This window comes from Balaenoptera musculus, chromosome 9 (assembly GCF_009873245.2).
Source record: "Balaenoptera musculus isolate JJ_BM4_2016_0621 chromosome 9, mBalMus1.pri.v3, whole genome shotgun sequence".
Taxonomy (NCBI): Eukaryota; Metazoa; Chordata; class Mammalia; order Artiodactyla; family Balaenopteridae; genus Balaenoptera; species Balaenoptera musculus.
Genome location: NC_045793.1, coordinates 94505164 through 94520931, shown reverse-complemented (window position 1 = coordinate 94520931; position 15768 = coordinate 94505164). Strand labels below are relative to the sequence as shown.

The 15768-nt window shown below is 36.8% G+C and overlaps 1 protein-coding gene across 2 annotated transcripts in view; it reads right to left on the bottom strand.

The window, feature by feature from the left end:
* CDK13 (cyclin dependent kinase 13) overlaps window positions 1-15768 on the bottom strand; it is a 113657-nt gene that overhangs the window by 19747 nt on the left and 78142 nt on the right. For both annotated transcript variants that reach the window (XM_036864374.1, XM_036864375.1), the window contains exons 9-10: window positions 10187-10288; window positions 10016-10093 (exon numbers count right to left, since the gene is read on the bottom strand). In XM_036864374.1, the coding sequence (XP_036720269.1) occupies window positions 10016-10093; window positions 10187-10288 (180 nt within the window). The remainder of the gene's footprint in view (window positions 1-10015; window positions 10094-10186; window positions 10289-15768) is intronic.

The following is a 15768-nucleotide window of genomic DNA, read 5'->3' as shown; positions in this document are numbered from 1 at the left end:
TCCTTCTTTTCCTATATTCTGGAACAACCAAAGCCTGTGCCTTTACAGTTGTAAAGATTGTACCTGTGTGACCTGAGGCTTTGTGTATGTGTGCAGGGACTTCTTCTCGTTCCAAATCTACTTTTAATTTCTTCCATGATTGTTTTTTATTCCATAAGCAATATACATTGTGTGATATAAAGCTTCTTTCACTGGCTGCCAGAACACTTAAGAGTTAAAAGTGTTACTCTCATGTAAAAACATTTTTGCTCTCATTCATCCCTTTTTTTGCCCCCACCTATGTTTTTCTCTCTCTTTGCCATTACTTTTACTTCATGCTACTTCTTATCACAAAATTTTTGTAATCTGCCTAAAGTATTTTCTGGAACCAGGTAAAGTACAAATAACTTGACCACTGTAGTGTGAAGCTCTTTAAGACAGATTCTCATTAGGATTACCATCCTTGATCCATTTATATGTATTTGTACAAAGTAGATCCTAGAACTCATCATTCCTGAGGCTTTAGATTGCGGAAACATTCCAGCATTACCGCAAATAAGATGAGAGGAAGAAGTAAATATGTACTAGGAAACACGTTAATTTTTACAATCCTAAGCACGTTATTTGTCCTGTTTTACTTGTGAAGAAAGAAACTTATAGCATTATGGAACTTACCCTAAGTCCAAGAGCAGGAAGTAGCTGAGCTGGCATTAGAACCCAGGCCTGTAAGATTCCAAAGCCTGCCCCTTTCAATATACTCTGCCACCTCCTTCAAATCAAGGAGACGTGTCTCTTTTACCAGAAACGTCCTTTTTTTTTTTCATGTTTTAAAAATAATTAATGCTATAAAATCAAAATTGAAGCATCTTTTTTTGTATTATTATAAATACTTGATATCTTACCAAAACCCAAAGACATTTTGAAACATATAAAGTAGAAAGTAAAACAGTCCCTTCCCTAACCCTCTCACAAATCCATGTTCAGATTAACAATTCCAGACTCTTTTGATGTGTTTGTCTCACCCATGTGGGACCAAACCAAACACAGCCTTCTGTAAAACTGCTCTTTTCACGTGACAGTGTTGCTTTTGCATATCAACATCTCCAGACCTACCATTTCCTTTTTAGTAACTGTACAGTATGCCACTAACTGGATGGCTTGAGCTTTCTTTTTGTTTCCCATATGGTTCCCTAACTGACTTAACACGTCCATAAAATCGTCCAAACACGCTCATGCCTCAGGATCATGACTCTGCTGTTCACTCAGCTCTCTGCTCAGATGGTACCTATGGGAGAGATTTTCCCTGGCTCCATGCACAGCGCTGCCTCCTATCGTCTTCTATCCCCTGCACTCATCACCACCTGACGTATTTTATTAATTTGTTTGTTTTCTCTGTCTCCCCCAACAAGAAAGCAGAAAAAGTTGTGTGCCAGTTACTAGGCACTGGGGATACAATTCCCAACCTCCACTGTATCCTCAGTACTGGTTAAGTGGTACACAACCAGCAATCAATAAATACTATTCAATTAACTCCCTGATTTGAAATGTCTACTGTATTATATTCTGAGGTCCATATGAACTTTCTTTACTTCTGAATTTCCCATATAATTCCACTAATTCATCTGTGTATCTTGTGCCAGTACAAAATGGTTTTAGTTACTAAAATTTTGATTTAACATATGATATGCCAAATTGTCCTTCTTTTTAAAGAATCTTCCTAGCTATTTTCAGGTTCATGCCTCCAGATAAACATTAAAATCAACTGTTGTTTTAAAAAAGTCTTTTGAAATTCTCATTAGGACTATAATGACTAATATACGATGAACTGCCATCTTAAAAAAAAAAAGGGGCGCAGGCAGAACCCAGGGCACGCAGATCCAATAGAGCCTGGTTCAGGTTCTTCTCCCTAAGAATGGTGGCTTCCACAGCGTCCTGGGTTTGACACCCCACTCATCTTGAGAAGGCTTCCACGCATCCTGGAGGAGGGCACAGCCACAGCACTGGTTTTGCATTTTCAAGAGTCGCTGGGCGCCCTCACACTTCTCCTTGGCCAACTGGCGAAAAAAGTGGCTCACACCGTCCAGAGTCACATTGCTGCTGCTGAAATAGAAGCCCAGAGAGAGCCGTGCGGCTGACAGGGTCTCGGTGCTCCGGCCGGGTGTCAGGCCTGTGCCTCTGAGGTAGGAGAGCCGAGTTCAGGACACTGGTCCACCAGAGACCTCCCGGCTCCACATAATATCAAACGGCAAAAGCTCTCCCAGAGATCTCCATCTCAACACTAAGACCCAGCTCCACTCAACGACCAGCAAGCTACAGTGCTGGACACCCTATGCCAAACAACTAGCAAGATAGGAACACATCCCCACCCATTAGCAGAGAGGCTGCCTAAAATCATAATAAGGTCACAGACACCCCAAAACACACCACGGGACGTGGTCCTGCCCACGAGAAAGACAAGATCCAGCCTCATCCACCAGAACACAGGCACTAGTCCCCTCCATCAGGAAGCCTACACAACCCACTGAACCAACCTTAGCCACTGGGGACAGACACCAAAAACAATGGACACTACGAACCTGCAGCCTGTGAAAAGGAGACCCCAAACACAGTAAGTTAAGCAAAATGAGAAGAGAGAGCAACACACAGCAGATAAAGGAGCAAGGTAAAAACCCACCAGACCAAACAAATGAAGAGGAAATACGCAGTCTACCTGAAAAAGAATTCAGAGTAATGATAGTAAAGATGATCCAAAATCTTGGAAATAGAATGGAGAAAATACAAGAAACGTTTAACAAGGACCTAGAAGAACTAAAGAGCAAACAAGCAATGATGAACAACACAGTAAATGAAATTAAAAATTCTCTAGAAGGCATCAGTAGCAGAGTAACTGAGGCAGAAGAACGGATAAGTGACCTGGAAGATAAAATAGTGGCAATAACTACCGCAGAGCAGAATAAAGAAAAAAGAATGATAAGAATTGAGGACAGTCTCAGAGACCTCTGGGACAATGTTAAACGCACCAAAATTCGAATTATAGGGGTCCCAGAAGAAGAAGAGAAAAAAAAAGGGACTGAGAAAATATTTAAAGAGATTATAGTTGAAAACTTCCCTAATATGGGAAAGGAAATAGTCAATCAAGTCCAGGAAGCACAGAGAGTCCCGTACAGGATAAATCCAAGGAGAAACACGCCAAGACACATATTAATCAAACTATCAAAAATTAAATACAAAGAAAAAATATTAAAAGCAGCAAGGGAAAAACAACAAATAACATACAAGGGAATCCCCAGAAGGTTAACAGCTGATCTTTCAACAGAAACTCTGCAAGCCACAAGGGAGTGGCAGGACATATTGAAAGTGATGAAGGAGAAAAACCTACAACCAAGATTACTCTACCCAGCAAGGATCTCATTCAGATTTGATGGAGAAATTAAAACCTTGACAGACAAGCAAAAGCTAAGAGAATTCAGCACCACCAAACCAGCTTTACAACAAATGCTGAAGCAACTTCTCTAGGGAGGAAACACAAGAGAAGGAAAAGACCTACAATAACAAACCCAAAACAATTTAAAAAATGGTAATAGAAAGATACATATCGATAATTACCTTAAATGTAAATGGATTAAATGCTCCCACCAAAACACACAGACTGGCTGAATGGATGCAAAAAAAAAGACCCATATATATATACTGTCTACAAGAGATCCACTTCAGACCTAGGGACACATACAGACTGAAAGTGAGGGGATGGAAAAAGATATTGCATGCAAATGGAAGTCAAGAGAAAGCTGGAGTAGCAATTCTCATATCAGACAAAATAGACTTTAAAATAAAGACTATTAAAAGAGACAAAGAAGGACACTACATAATGATCAAGGGATCAACCCAAGAAGAAGATATAACAATTGTAAATAATTCTGCACCCAACATAGGAGCACCTCAATACATAAGGCAAATGCTAACAGCCATAAAAGGGGAAAGTGACAGTAACACAATCATAGTAGGGGACTTTATCACCCCACTTTCTTCACCAATGGACAGATCATCCAAAATGAAAATAAATAAGGAAACACAAGCTTTAAATGATACATTAAACAAGATGGACTTCATTGATATTTATAGGACATTCCACCCAAAAACAACAGAATACACTTTCTTCTCAAATGCTCATGGAACATTCTCCAGGATAGATCATATCTTGGGTCACAAATCAAGCCTTGGTAAATTTAAGAAAACTGAAATCGTATCAAGTATCTTTTCCAACCACAACGCTATGAGACTAGATATCAATTACAGGAAAAAATCTGTTAAAAAATACAAACACATGGAGGCTAAACAATACACTACTTAATAACCAAGAGGTCACTGAAGGGATCAAAGAGGAAATCAAAAAATACCTAGAAACAAATGACAATGAAAACATGATGACCCAAAACCTGTGGGATTCAGCAAAAGCAGTTCTAACTAAGAGGGAAGTTTATAACAATACAATCCTACCTCAAGAAACAAGAAACATCTCAAATAAACAACCTAACCTTACACCTAAAGCAATTAGAGAAAGAAGAACGAAAAACCCCAAAGTTAGCAGAAGGAAAGAAATCATAAAGATCAGATCAGAAATAAAGGAAAAAGAAATGAAGGAAACAATAGCAAAGATCAATAAAAGTAAAAGCTGGTTCTTTCAGAACATAAACAAAATTGATAAACCATTAGCCAGACTCATCAAGAAAAAAAGGGAGAAGACTCAAACCAACAGAATTAGAAATGAAAAAGGAGAAGTAACAACTGACACTGCAGAAATACAAAGGATCGTGAGAGATTACTACAAGCAACTATATGTCAATAAAATGGACAACCTGGAAGAAATGGATAAATTTTTAGAAAAGCACAACCTTCCAAGAATGAACCAGGAAGAAATAGAAAATATGAACAGACCAATCACAAGCAATGAAATTGAAACTGCGATTTAAAATCTTCCAAAAAACAAAAGCCCAGGACCAGATGGCTTCACAGCCGAATTCTATCAAACATTTAGAGAAGAGCTAACACCTATCCTTCTCAAACGCTTCCAAAATATAGCAGAGGGAGGAACACTCCGAAACTCATTCTACGAGGCCACCATCACCCTGATACCCAAACCAGACAAAGATGTCACAAAGAAAGAAAACTACAGGCCAATATCACTGATGAACATAGATGCAAAAATCCTCAACAAAATACTAGCAAACAGAATCCAACAGAACATTAAAAGGATCATACACCATGATCAAGTGGGGTTTATCCCAGGAATGCAAGGATTCTTCAATATATGCAAATCAATCAATGTAATACACCGTATTAACAAATTGAAGGATTAAAAACCATATGATCATCTCAATAGATGCAGAAAAAGCTTTCGACAAAATTCAACACCCATTTATGATAAAAACCCTCCAGAAAGTAGGCATAGAGGGAACTTTCCTCAACATAATAAAGGCCACATATGACAAACCCACAGCCAACATCGTCCTCAATGGTGAAAAACTGAAACCATTTCCACTAAGATCAGGAATAAGACAAGGTTGCCCACTCTCACCACTATTATTCAACATAGTTTTGGAAGTTTTAGCCACAGCAATCAGAGAAGAAAAAGAAATAAAAGGTATCCAAATCAGAAAAGAAGTAAAACTGTCACTGTTTGCAGATGACATGATACTATACATAGAGAATCCTAAAGATGCTACCAGAAAACTACTAGAGCTAATCAATGAATTTGGTAAAGTTGCAGGATAGAAAATTAATGCACAGAAATCTCTTGCATTCCTATACACTGATGATGAAAAATCTGAAAGAGAAATTAAGGAAACACTCCCATTTACCACTGCAACAAAAAGAATAAAATACCTAGGGATAAACCTACCTAAGGAGACAAAAGACCTGTATGCAGAAAACTATAAGACACTGATGAAAGAAATTAAAGATTATATAAACAGATGGAGAGATATACCATGTTCTTGGATTGGAAGAATCAACATTGTGAAAATAACTATACTACCCAAAGCAATCTACAGATTCAATGCAATCCCTATCAAACTACCAATGGCATTTTTCACAGAACTGGAACAAAAAATTTCACAATTTGTATGGAAACACAAAAGACCCCGACTAGCCAAAGCAATCTTGAGAAAGAAAAACGGAGCTGGAGGAATCAGGTTCCCCGACTTCAGACTATACTACAAAGCTACAGTAATCAAGACAGTATGGTACTAGCACAAAAGCAGAAATATACATCCACAGAACAGGATAGAAAGCCCAGAGATAAACCCACACACATAAGGTCACCTTATTTTTGATAAAGGAGGCAAGAATATACAATGGAGAAAAGACAGTCTCTTCAATAAGTGGTGCTGGGAAAACTGGACAGCGACATGTAAAAGAATGAAATTAGAACACTCCCTAACACCATACACAAAAATACACTCAAAATGGATTAAAGTCCTAAATGTAAGGCCAGACACTATCAAACTCTTAGAGGAAAACATAGGCAGAACACTCTATGACATACATCACAGCAAGATCCTTTTTGACCCACCTCCTAGAGAAAGGGAAATAAAAACACAAATAAACAAACAGGACCTAATGAAACTTAAAAGCTTTTGCACAGCAAAGGAAACCATAAACAAGACAAAAAGACAACCCTCAGAATGGGAGAAAATATTTGCAAATGAAGCAACTGACAAAGGACTAATCTCCAACATTTACAAGCAGCTCATGCAGCTCAATATCAAAAAAACAAACAACCCAATCCAAAAGTGGGCAGAAGACCTAAATAGACATTTCTCCAAAGAAGATATACAGATTGCCAACAAACACATGAAAGGATACTCAACATCACTAATCATTAGAGAAATGCAAATCAAAACTACAATGAGGTATCACCTCACACCAGTCAGAATGGCCATCATCAAAAAATCTACAAACAATAAATGCGGGAGAGGGTGTGGAGAAAAGGGAACCCTCTTGCACTGTTGGTGGGAATGTAAACTGATACAGTCACTATGGAGAACAGTATGGAGGTTCCTTAAAAAACTAAAAATAGAACTACCATATGACCCAGCAATCCCACTACTGGGCATATACCCTGAGAAAACCATAATTCAAAAAGAGTCATGTACCACAATGTTCATTGCAGCTCTATTTATAATAGCCAGGACATGGAAGCAACCTAAGTGTCCATCGTCAGAGGAATGGATAAAGAAGATGTGGCACATATATACAATGGAATATTACTCAGCCATAAAAAGAAACGAAATTGAGTTATTTGTAGTGAGGTGGATGGACCTAGAGTCTGTCATACAGAGTGAAGTAAGTCAGAAAGAGAAAAACAAATACCATATGGTAACACATATATATGGAAACTAAAGAAAACAAACGGTTATGAAGAACCAAGGGTCAGGACAGGAACAAAGACGCAAATGTGGAGAATGGACTTGAGGGCACGGGGACGGGGAAGGGTATGCTGGGACGAAGTGAGAGAGTGGCATGGACTTATATGTACTACCAAAATAGATAGCTAGTGGGAAGCAGCCGCATAGCACAAGGAGATCAGCTCGTGCTTTGTGACCACCTAGAGGGGTGGGATAGGGAGGGTGGGAGGGAGACGCAAGAGGGAGGAGATATGGGGATATATGTATATGCACAGCTGATTCACTTTGTTATAAAGCAGAAACTAACACACCATTGTAAAGCAATTACACTCTAATAATGATGTTTAAAAAAAAAGGCTTCCTAGCCAAAAACGAGATATGCCTCTCCAACACTTATTCAAATCTTCTTTACAATTTTAGGTGAAACATCATAGTTTTCAATATTCCTGGAGTATATATGGTGGTGGTTTTGTTAAACATGCTCTTCACTCCCTATGTTTCTAACTGGTTATTATTGGTACATAGTCTTTAAAAGCTATTGCTTTAGAATATATGTATTAGTATATAATATATATTAGTATGCTGTGTGTATATACATACACACACACACACACACACACACACACACAGTGTGTATATGCACACACATTTTTAACACTTGCCATTTTACCAAATTTTTTATTCAAGGAATTTAAGGTGATTTCCTTGCACGCTGCATGTATGCAATGCTATCAGATACAAATTATGATAGTATACCTCTTATTGGGTTCACTTTTCTAACACTACTAGTTAACTAGTTAGTGCTTCTAAAACACTCTTAAAATAATGATACTGCTAGTCAATTTTTTCTCATTCTTGCCTTTATTTCTAGTATTTCACCACTAAATATTATTTAGTTCGTTTGCGATACATATTTTATCGTGTTAAAGAAATATGCCTCTACACTTAATTAGCAGTTTATAATTTCAGCAAATGCCTATTCAACACTATCAAGAGAGACATATTATTTTACGTCTATTAAAATGATGAATTATAATAATGGAATTCCTAAAACTAAAACATTCTTGTATTCTTAGGATGGCCCTACTTGACTCTGCAAGTTAATTTTTAATAAAACATTACATACTACTGGCTAATCACTTGTTGTAGAATTTTTGTATTAACATTCTGCAGAAATTTTTCATGCTGTCTTTGTTAGTTCTTGGTGTTTGTGTCATACTAAAAGTTCCAGGAAGTTTTATTTCCTACATAGTATAGAGAATTGGTTATAAGTTTAGATAGTAAGTAAAACTATCTAGATTCAAATCTCAATTTTGCCACTTGCTAGTTGTATGACTCTGAACAAATTCTTCACCTCTCTAAGGTTGTTTTCTTAACTATAAAAACAAGACACAACTTAACTGAAGTAATTCAGGTGGAATTCCTAGAACAATACTTGTATCATGTATAAACTAAATAAATACTAACATCATTAATAGAAACCCTAGTATCCAATACAACTAGGAACAATAGTTGGGTAACTGAAAAAATGGGTTAGAGAAAATCATTACCAAAAAAAAAAAAAAGAAAAAGAAAGATACACAGATACATGATTTAAACATTTTATTTTTACTAAAAATGTATAAATGTGCATTTCCCAACTTTCTGACATAGGGCCATGGCCTTCTCTTTCATCAGAGGACTCACTGAATGGGATTCTACATTAGCCAACTCTGTTAAGTCTTCGCAAAGCACTGCATCCATCTGTCTATAGTTAACTAAACAACATATGTACAATAATAAAATGTTTGTATACAAAACGGGCAACAACTACCTCTTGGTCGTCATACTCCTCAACTGGTGGAATAAATACGTAGCCTTACTATAGAGTGGTAATCTACTAGCTGCAAATATTCAGCTTGCTATGTTATCAAGCTAGTATTATTTACAGATGGAATGTAGAGCATCAATTAGTCCAATAAGTCTGCTGAAGGGAAGGTTCACAGTACATGGGTATGTATGTGCCTTATACCAATATCTTCCCTAAAAATTCTCATCCATATTTTGAAACACTCATGCAAATCTTACAAGTTGCAAATTAATATTATTATATATGAAAACCAAAGCTCTTTTATAAAAAAGAAATTTATTTAAAATATTAACGAGAAAGATGATTAACACGTAAGTCCTATGACCTAGGTCCTATAATAGGCTCCAAATAATGAAGACCTATGCTAGTGAGTATATGCATGTATTTTGGTATGTCTGCATATACATATACATATAAACACATGTGCATATACATATGTAAAAGAGTATTTCTTTAAAATATCCCCAAACATTAATTCTTCCATACTGCCACACTCCGAAAAAAAACAGAATCTACCATTCATTCTCTCCCCCCTCATATTTACTCCTCCTTCCCAGTCTTATCTTTAGGGACTCAAACACATTAATCTAATCACAAAGTATCTAGGGACTTTGAGATCCTTAATTTTACTAGAACAATTATCAGAGTGCCTGCATTCTAGTTTCTCCTCCATTCAGCAATCATCAGCCTTCAACAGAAACATGATGTTCTCCTAGAAACACAAGCGTGAAAAAATTTTAACTTCCTACAGATATTACAAATATTAAAATCACAAGCTTACCTTATTAATTCTAGTTGTGCAAGCTCCTGATTTGCTTGAAATATAGGTTTTTTAGTGAAGAGTTCACCAAGGATACATCTAATGGGAAAAATATCCACCATTACCAAATGGTATGATTTTACTTCACTACCAAGTTTCAAGTAAATTAATCAGTCAATAAGCCTATCTTACCCACAGCTCCATACATCAATAGCTGGTGTGTATCTTTCTTCTCCCAGCAGCAGTTCAGGTGGACGGTACCATAAAGTGATGACCTTGTTAGTATATGGACGACTAAAAAACACAGAAAGCACTCTTTAGAGTCAGTATGTGTTAGAAAAAGAGAAGTTCTCTTAAGAAATATTATTTGGCTAATCAAAGCAATCCTACAATCCTAACTAAAACTACTTTCATCTGCCTACAGACATGCTATGACATCTAATACAAGATCATAAAATACATCTGACAGCAATGTGATTACCTGAAAAATTCCCTTAATATATAAAAATAAAAAGTTGTTGGCTTGTTTTAAGTGTAATACGGTCAAAGAAAGATCAACTGTATCAACTGTTGGCATTGATGATTTTGACCAAATCTGGCAAATCACTAATGTATGGCAAGATACGGTTCAAACTGTAACCACCTAACAAAAGTTTTCAACTGGGCATATCTTTCCTTGGCAATATTTCATTGATTTTAACGCACTTTGGTATGTGAATAGAAAGTACAGAAATGTAGACTGTAGTAGTTCGGGTCTACTCTGCCAGGAACCACTAGCGATAGGTAAGATACTTTATCAGATGATTCCTTTGTCACCTTCTAACAATGAGGACATATATATATATATATACTACTACCATGTTGTCATAGAAGATATTATCTACTAAGCTGTAGAAGTGTTTTCACTCCTCTGAGAATGATCCTATTGTAGCTGATTCACATGAGTAAAGACGGTCTAAGAAGTTAGAGGCAGTTCTTCGACTGTTCTGTGTGATCACGTATGTCTTTAGGTCAATTCTAAACTTCTCTTCCTTTCCAAATATCCTCCAAATCACAAGGATGCAAAGGCTGTATCACAGGAAATTTCCCAGAATGGCTGTATTCCCAGCCCAGTTACCTGAGGTTGGCTTGGACCCGGACCAGTTTGGGGAAGAAAAAAAAGGAGCATATAATTTATAAAGCAATTCCCTCTTGCCAACTGTAGGTCTGAAGTTCCAGGCAGCCTAAGACCTGAGTAGCCTGCTCCCACACTGCCAGATTTCTCCAAATAATTTAAACACTTAGACTGTAAGCCATTGAGGACACCAGCGCATTACCACAGATAGGACTATAGTAATAGCGTGCCAAAGCCAGGAAAAAAGTGATACTTGACTTTGGTATAAATTGTGAAAAGAGAAGATAGTCTAAGAAGTATGTTTTCAATAGCCAACTAGGATTAGATTTTTCTAACATTATTAAATTACTTTTCTTAGTGATTTTTGCTTGTTTTTACTAGCATCACTTATCTTCACATAACGAGGAAATCTTTTAAACTCTAGCTGTGCTAATTAAGCTGGATTTAATCATTTAAAAATATGTTCACCTCTTTATGTCTTAACACCTTTTAAATTTGAAATTCCTTCCCATTTTTCTCATTCAAATCTATACCTCCTTTAAAACAGGGTGAAAGACCCATCTCCATAAAGTCTAATCTTTTATTAACAACAGATTTATTTTTAAAGAAAGATTTGTTTTCATATTCTTAAATTTACACCATATTTACCACTGTAATGAACTATTTTGTTTTCTCTATGTTCCCAGAAAAATCAAAAGACCTCAAAGACCATTCTTTATTATGAAAAAAATAGTACCCACACACTAAGCCCAGAACAATGTTGGGCATAGGGCAGACCTTTTACTATATATGGCCCTGCAACTTTAGGTGACATATATGAATTAGCTGGGTGGGGGAACAAAGTTTGAGAAAATTATGGTAAGTAGTTTTCTAAAATATTTCAAAGATCTATGAGCATGTGAAACGTATGATCTTGCTACTAAGGTACAACTAGGTATCTACAGTCTCAAGAAAAATGTTTAAACTAATGTAAATCTGTCAGTAAATAGTTAATTTTTTATCTTTTTATGTTAAGAAATGTTTTAAAATATATTTTAAAAAAATTAAAGTCTGCTGTATTATATGGAGAAATTACACAAATTAAGGTTAGTAAATTTTATATTTAAATAAAAGATTATTTTATTTGTGTGTTAAAAAGAAACAACAGATCCAAAATGGAGTTACTTGTGTTAACTCCCACACCAGCAAACCAAGACTTACTACCTAACCTAACTGCAGATTCAGCCCCTCCCAGGAAAGGCATCTTAACCAATCGGTCTGGAATTTCCTGGTCAGCACTAGTGAGGTCACCTGCCACACAGACCCCTCCCATCCCTTAAAGGAAAGTGACCTTGCCATGGCCAATCTGCTTTCTGCTAGTATAACTTCCTTGTCCCTGCCCCCTTCTGCCTTTAAAAACCTTCCACTTTGTACAGCTCCTCGGAGCTCCCTTCTACTTACTAGATGGGATGCGGCCTGAGTCAGGAAGTGTTTAATAAAACCAATTAGATCTTTGAATTTACTCAGCTGAATTTTGTTTTTTAACTGTATGATATATCAAGTTCTAGGCAACATTTAAACACAGTCATCTTTAGCAGTTAAAATTAGACCAGTTCACTTTTTCATTAACTCTCATCAAATTCAGAAGTGAAAATATTTAGTACATTTTCAAAAATGATTAAACACAGAGCTAGATGAACTATACTTCTAGGTGTACAGCAAAAGTACTTAATGTATACCAATTAACAGCTTTTCCAAATATATCCAAATGCTCAGTTTCTGTCAGAAGAAAAATAAGAACTACGTAAAGACTGGAAACATTCAACAGTAAAATCTGACATAGAAAGCTCAATTTTAAAACACTAATATAATCTCTAAATTGCGGAAATCCTTTCATTTATGAAGTAAATAAATATTCATACTGATATATATTTTTTGTAAAACAAAGCACCATCCCAACATTTCTCTTTACAATCAATGAAATATCAACAGAATAGAGATCAAAGATAATCTGCTCAGTAACAGATTCCAACACTTTGCCCTTCAGGGGAGGTGTGACACAGTTATGGCCTTCCGGACCCTACTACGCACCACAAGCAGCGCTGTATTCCTAACAAGGCGAGCACTACCCTAAGGGTACAGCCCCAGGCTGACAGGCAGCTCAGCCTCCTGTCTGGTCTGAATAGGTAAAAGGCAAACAGATGATCAGAGCAAGATTTTAGGCCCTTGAAGTCTTTGGAGATTCTGGATAATCCAAATTAAAATTCACAAACCACAGTTGATAAACTCTGTTAAAGACCCTTCTAAGAAATGAAAAAAAAATCATATAATAGGAAATACCTAAATTAGCTTTCAAATGCTTCACTTTTCCAACAATACATAAAGTCTACACATTTCTTTTAGAGCATAACTTATATTTTTGAGAAAAACATGGAAAGAGTTCAGCTAGCTAAGTTCATCGTATGCCCAAATGCCATGTCTCCTTCAGAATCCACTACGTAAACACCTACCAAAACTACAAAAGAAATTTGGGACCTATTTTTAACACCAACCCAACTTCTAAGGTCAAAAACCCAGGAGTCATCCTTGTTTCCTTTTTCCTTCAAATCTCACATCTAATCTATCAACAACTTCTGTCAACTCTACATCCAAATAGGTCCTAAATGCAACCATTTCCCACGATTTCAAGGAAATCTGAGCCACTACCAACTTTAAGTCGGAGCCACTATTATCTTTTTTCTGGTACTACCGCAACAGTCTCTTTACTAGTTTCCTTGCCTCTATCTCTAGCTTTCGTCCCCCACTTTTAAGTTTTTTTAGCGTAAAACCAAGTCATATCAGTTAGTTGCTTAAACTGTCCAGTGATCTCTCACTGCAACTAAATAAAATTTATACTTTACCTCAGGTGATAAGACTATACCCTGGAGTATCTCACTTCCTATTTTTACACTGGGCAACATCTTGGCCCCCTTAAACTTTCCAAGTCTGTTTCCAGGCCTTGCAGTTGCTGAGTTCCTTCTACTTGGAATGTTATCTGCCTAGGTCTTCATTAAGTTATCCTCTTCTCATCACTCAGGTCTTAGCTCAATTTTACTTCTCAAAGAATTCTATCCTAACTGCCTTAGCCAAAATTACCCAAGCAGCCACCCCCAAGCTCACAGTATCCCTACAGACACTATTTTATTTGCTTTGTAGCACTTGGTACTTTAAATTCTTTCCGCTATCCAACAGGTTCGTTGTCTACCTTCTTTCATGACTATGTAATGAGACCAGGGATTGATCTGTCTTTCATATCTCTACTACATAGCCAATAGGTATTACCTAGGTCAGTGTCTGGCATACAGTAAGTACTTATCAATATTTTTAATCAACTGATTTATGCCATAACTACATAACAATAAACACAGTCTTTTTCCTCATGCCATCTCCCCATTCCCTTCTAATTTTACCCTACTTTCCTCCTTTTGATTTTTTCTCAGAAAAATAACTTAAATTTCTGTATCATAACATTGCTACAGAAAAACATAAGTAATTTTTTTCCAATTGATGTTACCTTAGGATCACTTGTGCATTCTTATTACACATGCAAATTTAGAAGTCCTATAAGTACCTGTATCTTAACATATCCAAAAGGAAATTTATTATCTTCTGCCGTAAACCTGCTTCCCGTTTCCTGTCTCAGCAAACAGCATCACAGTTTATGGCAGAGATTGCTAAGCTGTCTTCTAAAATCTGTTCTTCCTTTCTTCAATGGGAGCTGCCCACCTACACTACATTTCCCACCCTCACTGCAGTTAGGTGTGGCCACATGACCAAGTTCTTGCCAAAGGAACGTGAACACAGGTGCCATTTCTTGGCCTGGCTCATAACACCCCTCCCGCCTCTTTTCTAGCTTCTAGCTGACAGACATGGTGATAGACTTGGAAAGCATGTGAAGAAAGGCAGCAAATCTTCCAATATGGATCCTTAAATGACTGTATGAAGCAGAGTCACCATTTGATCAAACAATATGGTGAAATATTATCAATTGTGCAGCAAGGTAAAGTAACAACTGCTCCAGATTACTGAGTGAGAAATATAAACTTCTTATTCTTTAAGCCACTGAATTTTGAGGTTCTCTTTGTTGCAAGTTTAGCTTCTCCTAATTAATAAACCATTTATGCAATTCCTTAAGCAGAAATCTTACTGTAGGGGTAAAGGCAGGGATGTGTCTACCAACACAATAGTCAACCATCAAGTTCTAACGATTCTATATCTTATATAATTCATCTCCATCTTTCCAACACCTATGCCCATTGCCTAGTTAAAGCCATAATTATCCTACCTAGGTTTTTTTTTTTTTTTAATAATCACTACTTTTTTTTTTTTTTGACGTGGACCATTTTTAAAGTCTTTATTGAATGTATTACAATATTGCTTCTGTTTTATGTTTTGGTTTTTTGGCCACGAGGCACGTGGGATCTTAGCTCCCCGACCAAGGATCAAACCCGCACCCCCTGCAATAGAAGGCGAAGTCTTAACCACTGGACCGCCAGGGAAGTAAGTCCCCCATATCCTACCTAGGTTTATTGCAACAGCTTTCTAACTGATTGCCCTCGCTTGCAGACTTACAAGGTCAATCTACTTTCCAAAGTGCAGTCAAAGTGATAGTATAAAATAAAATGCCAACGTTTACACCTTC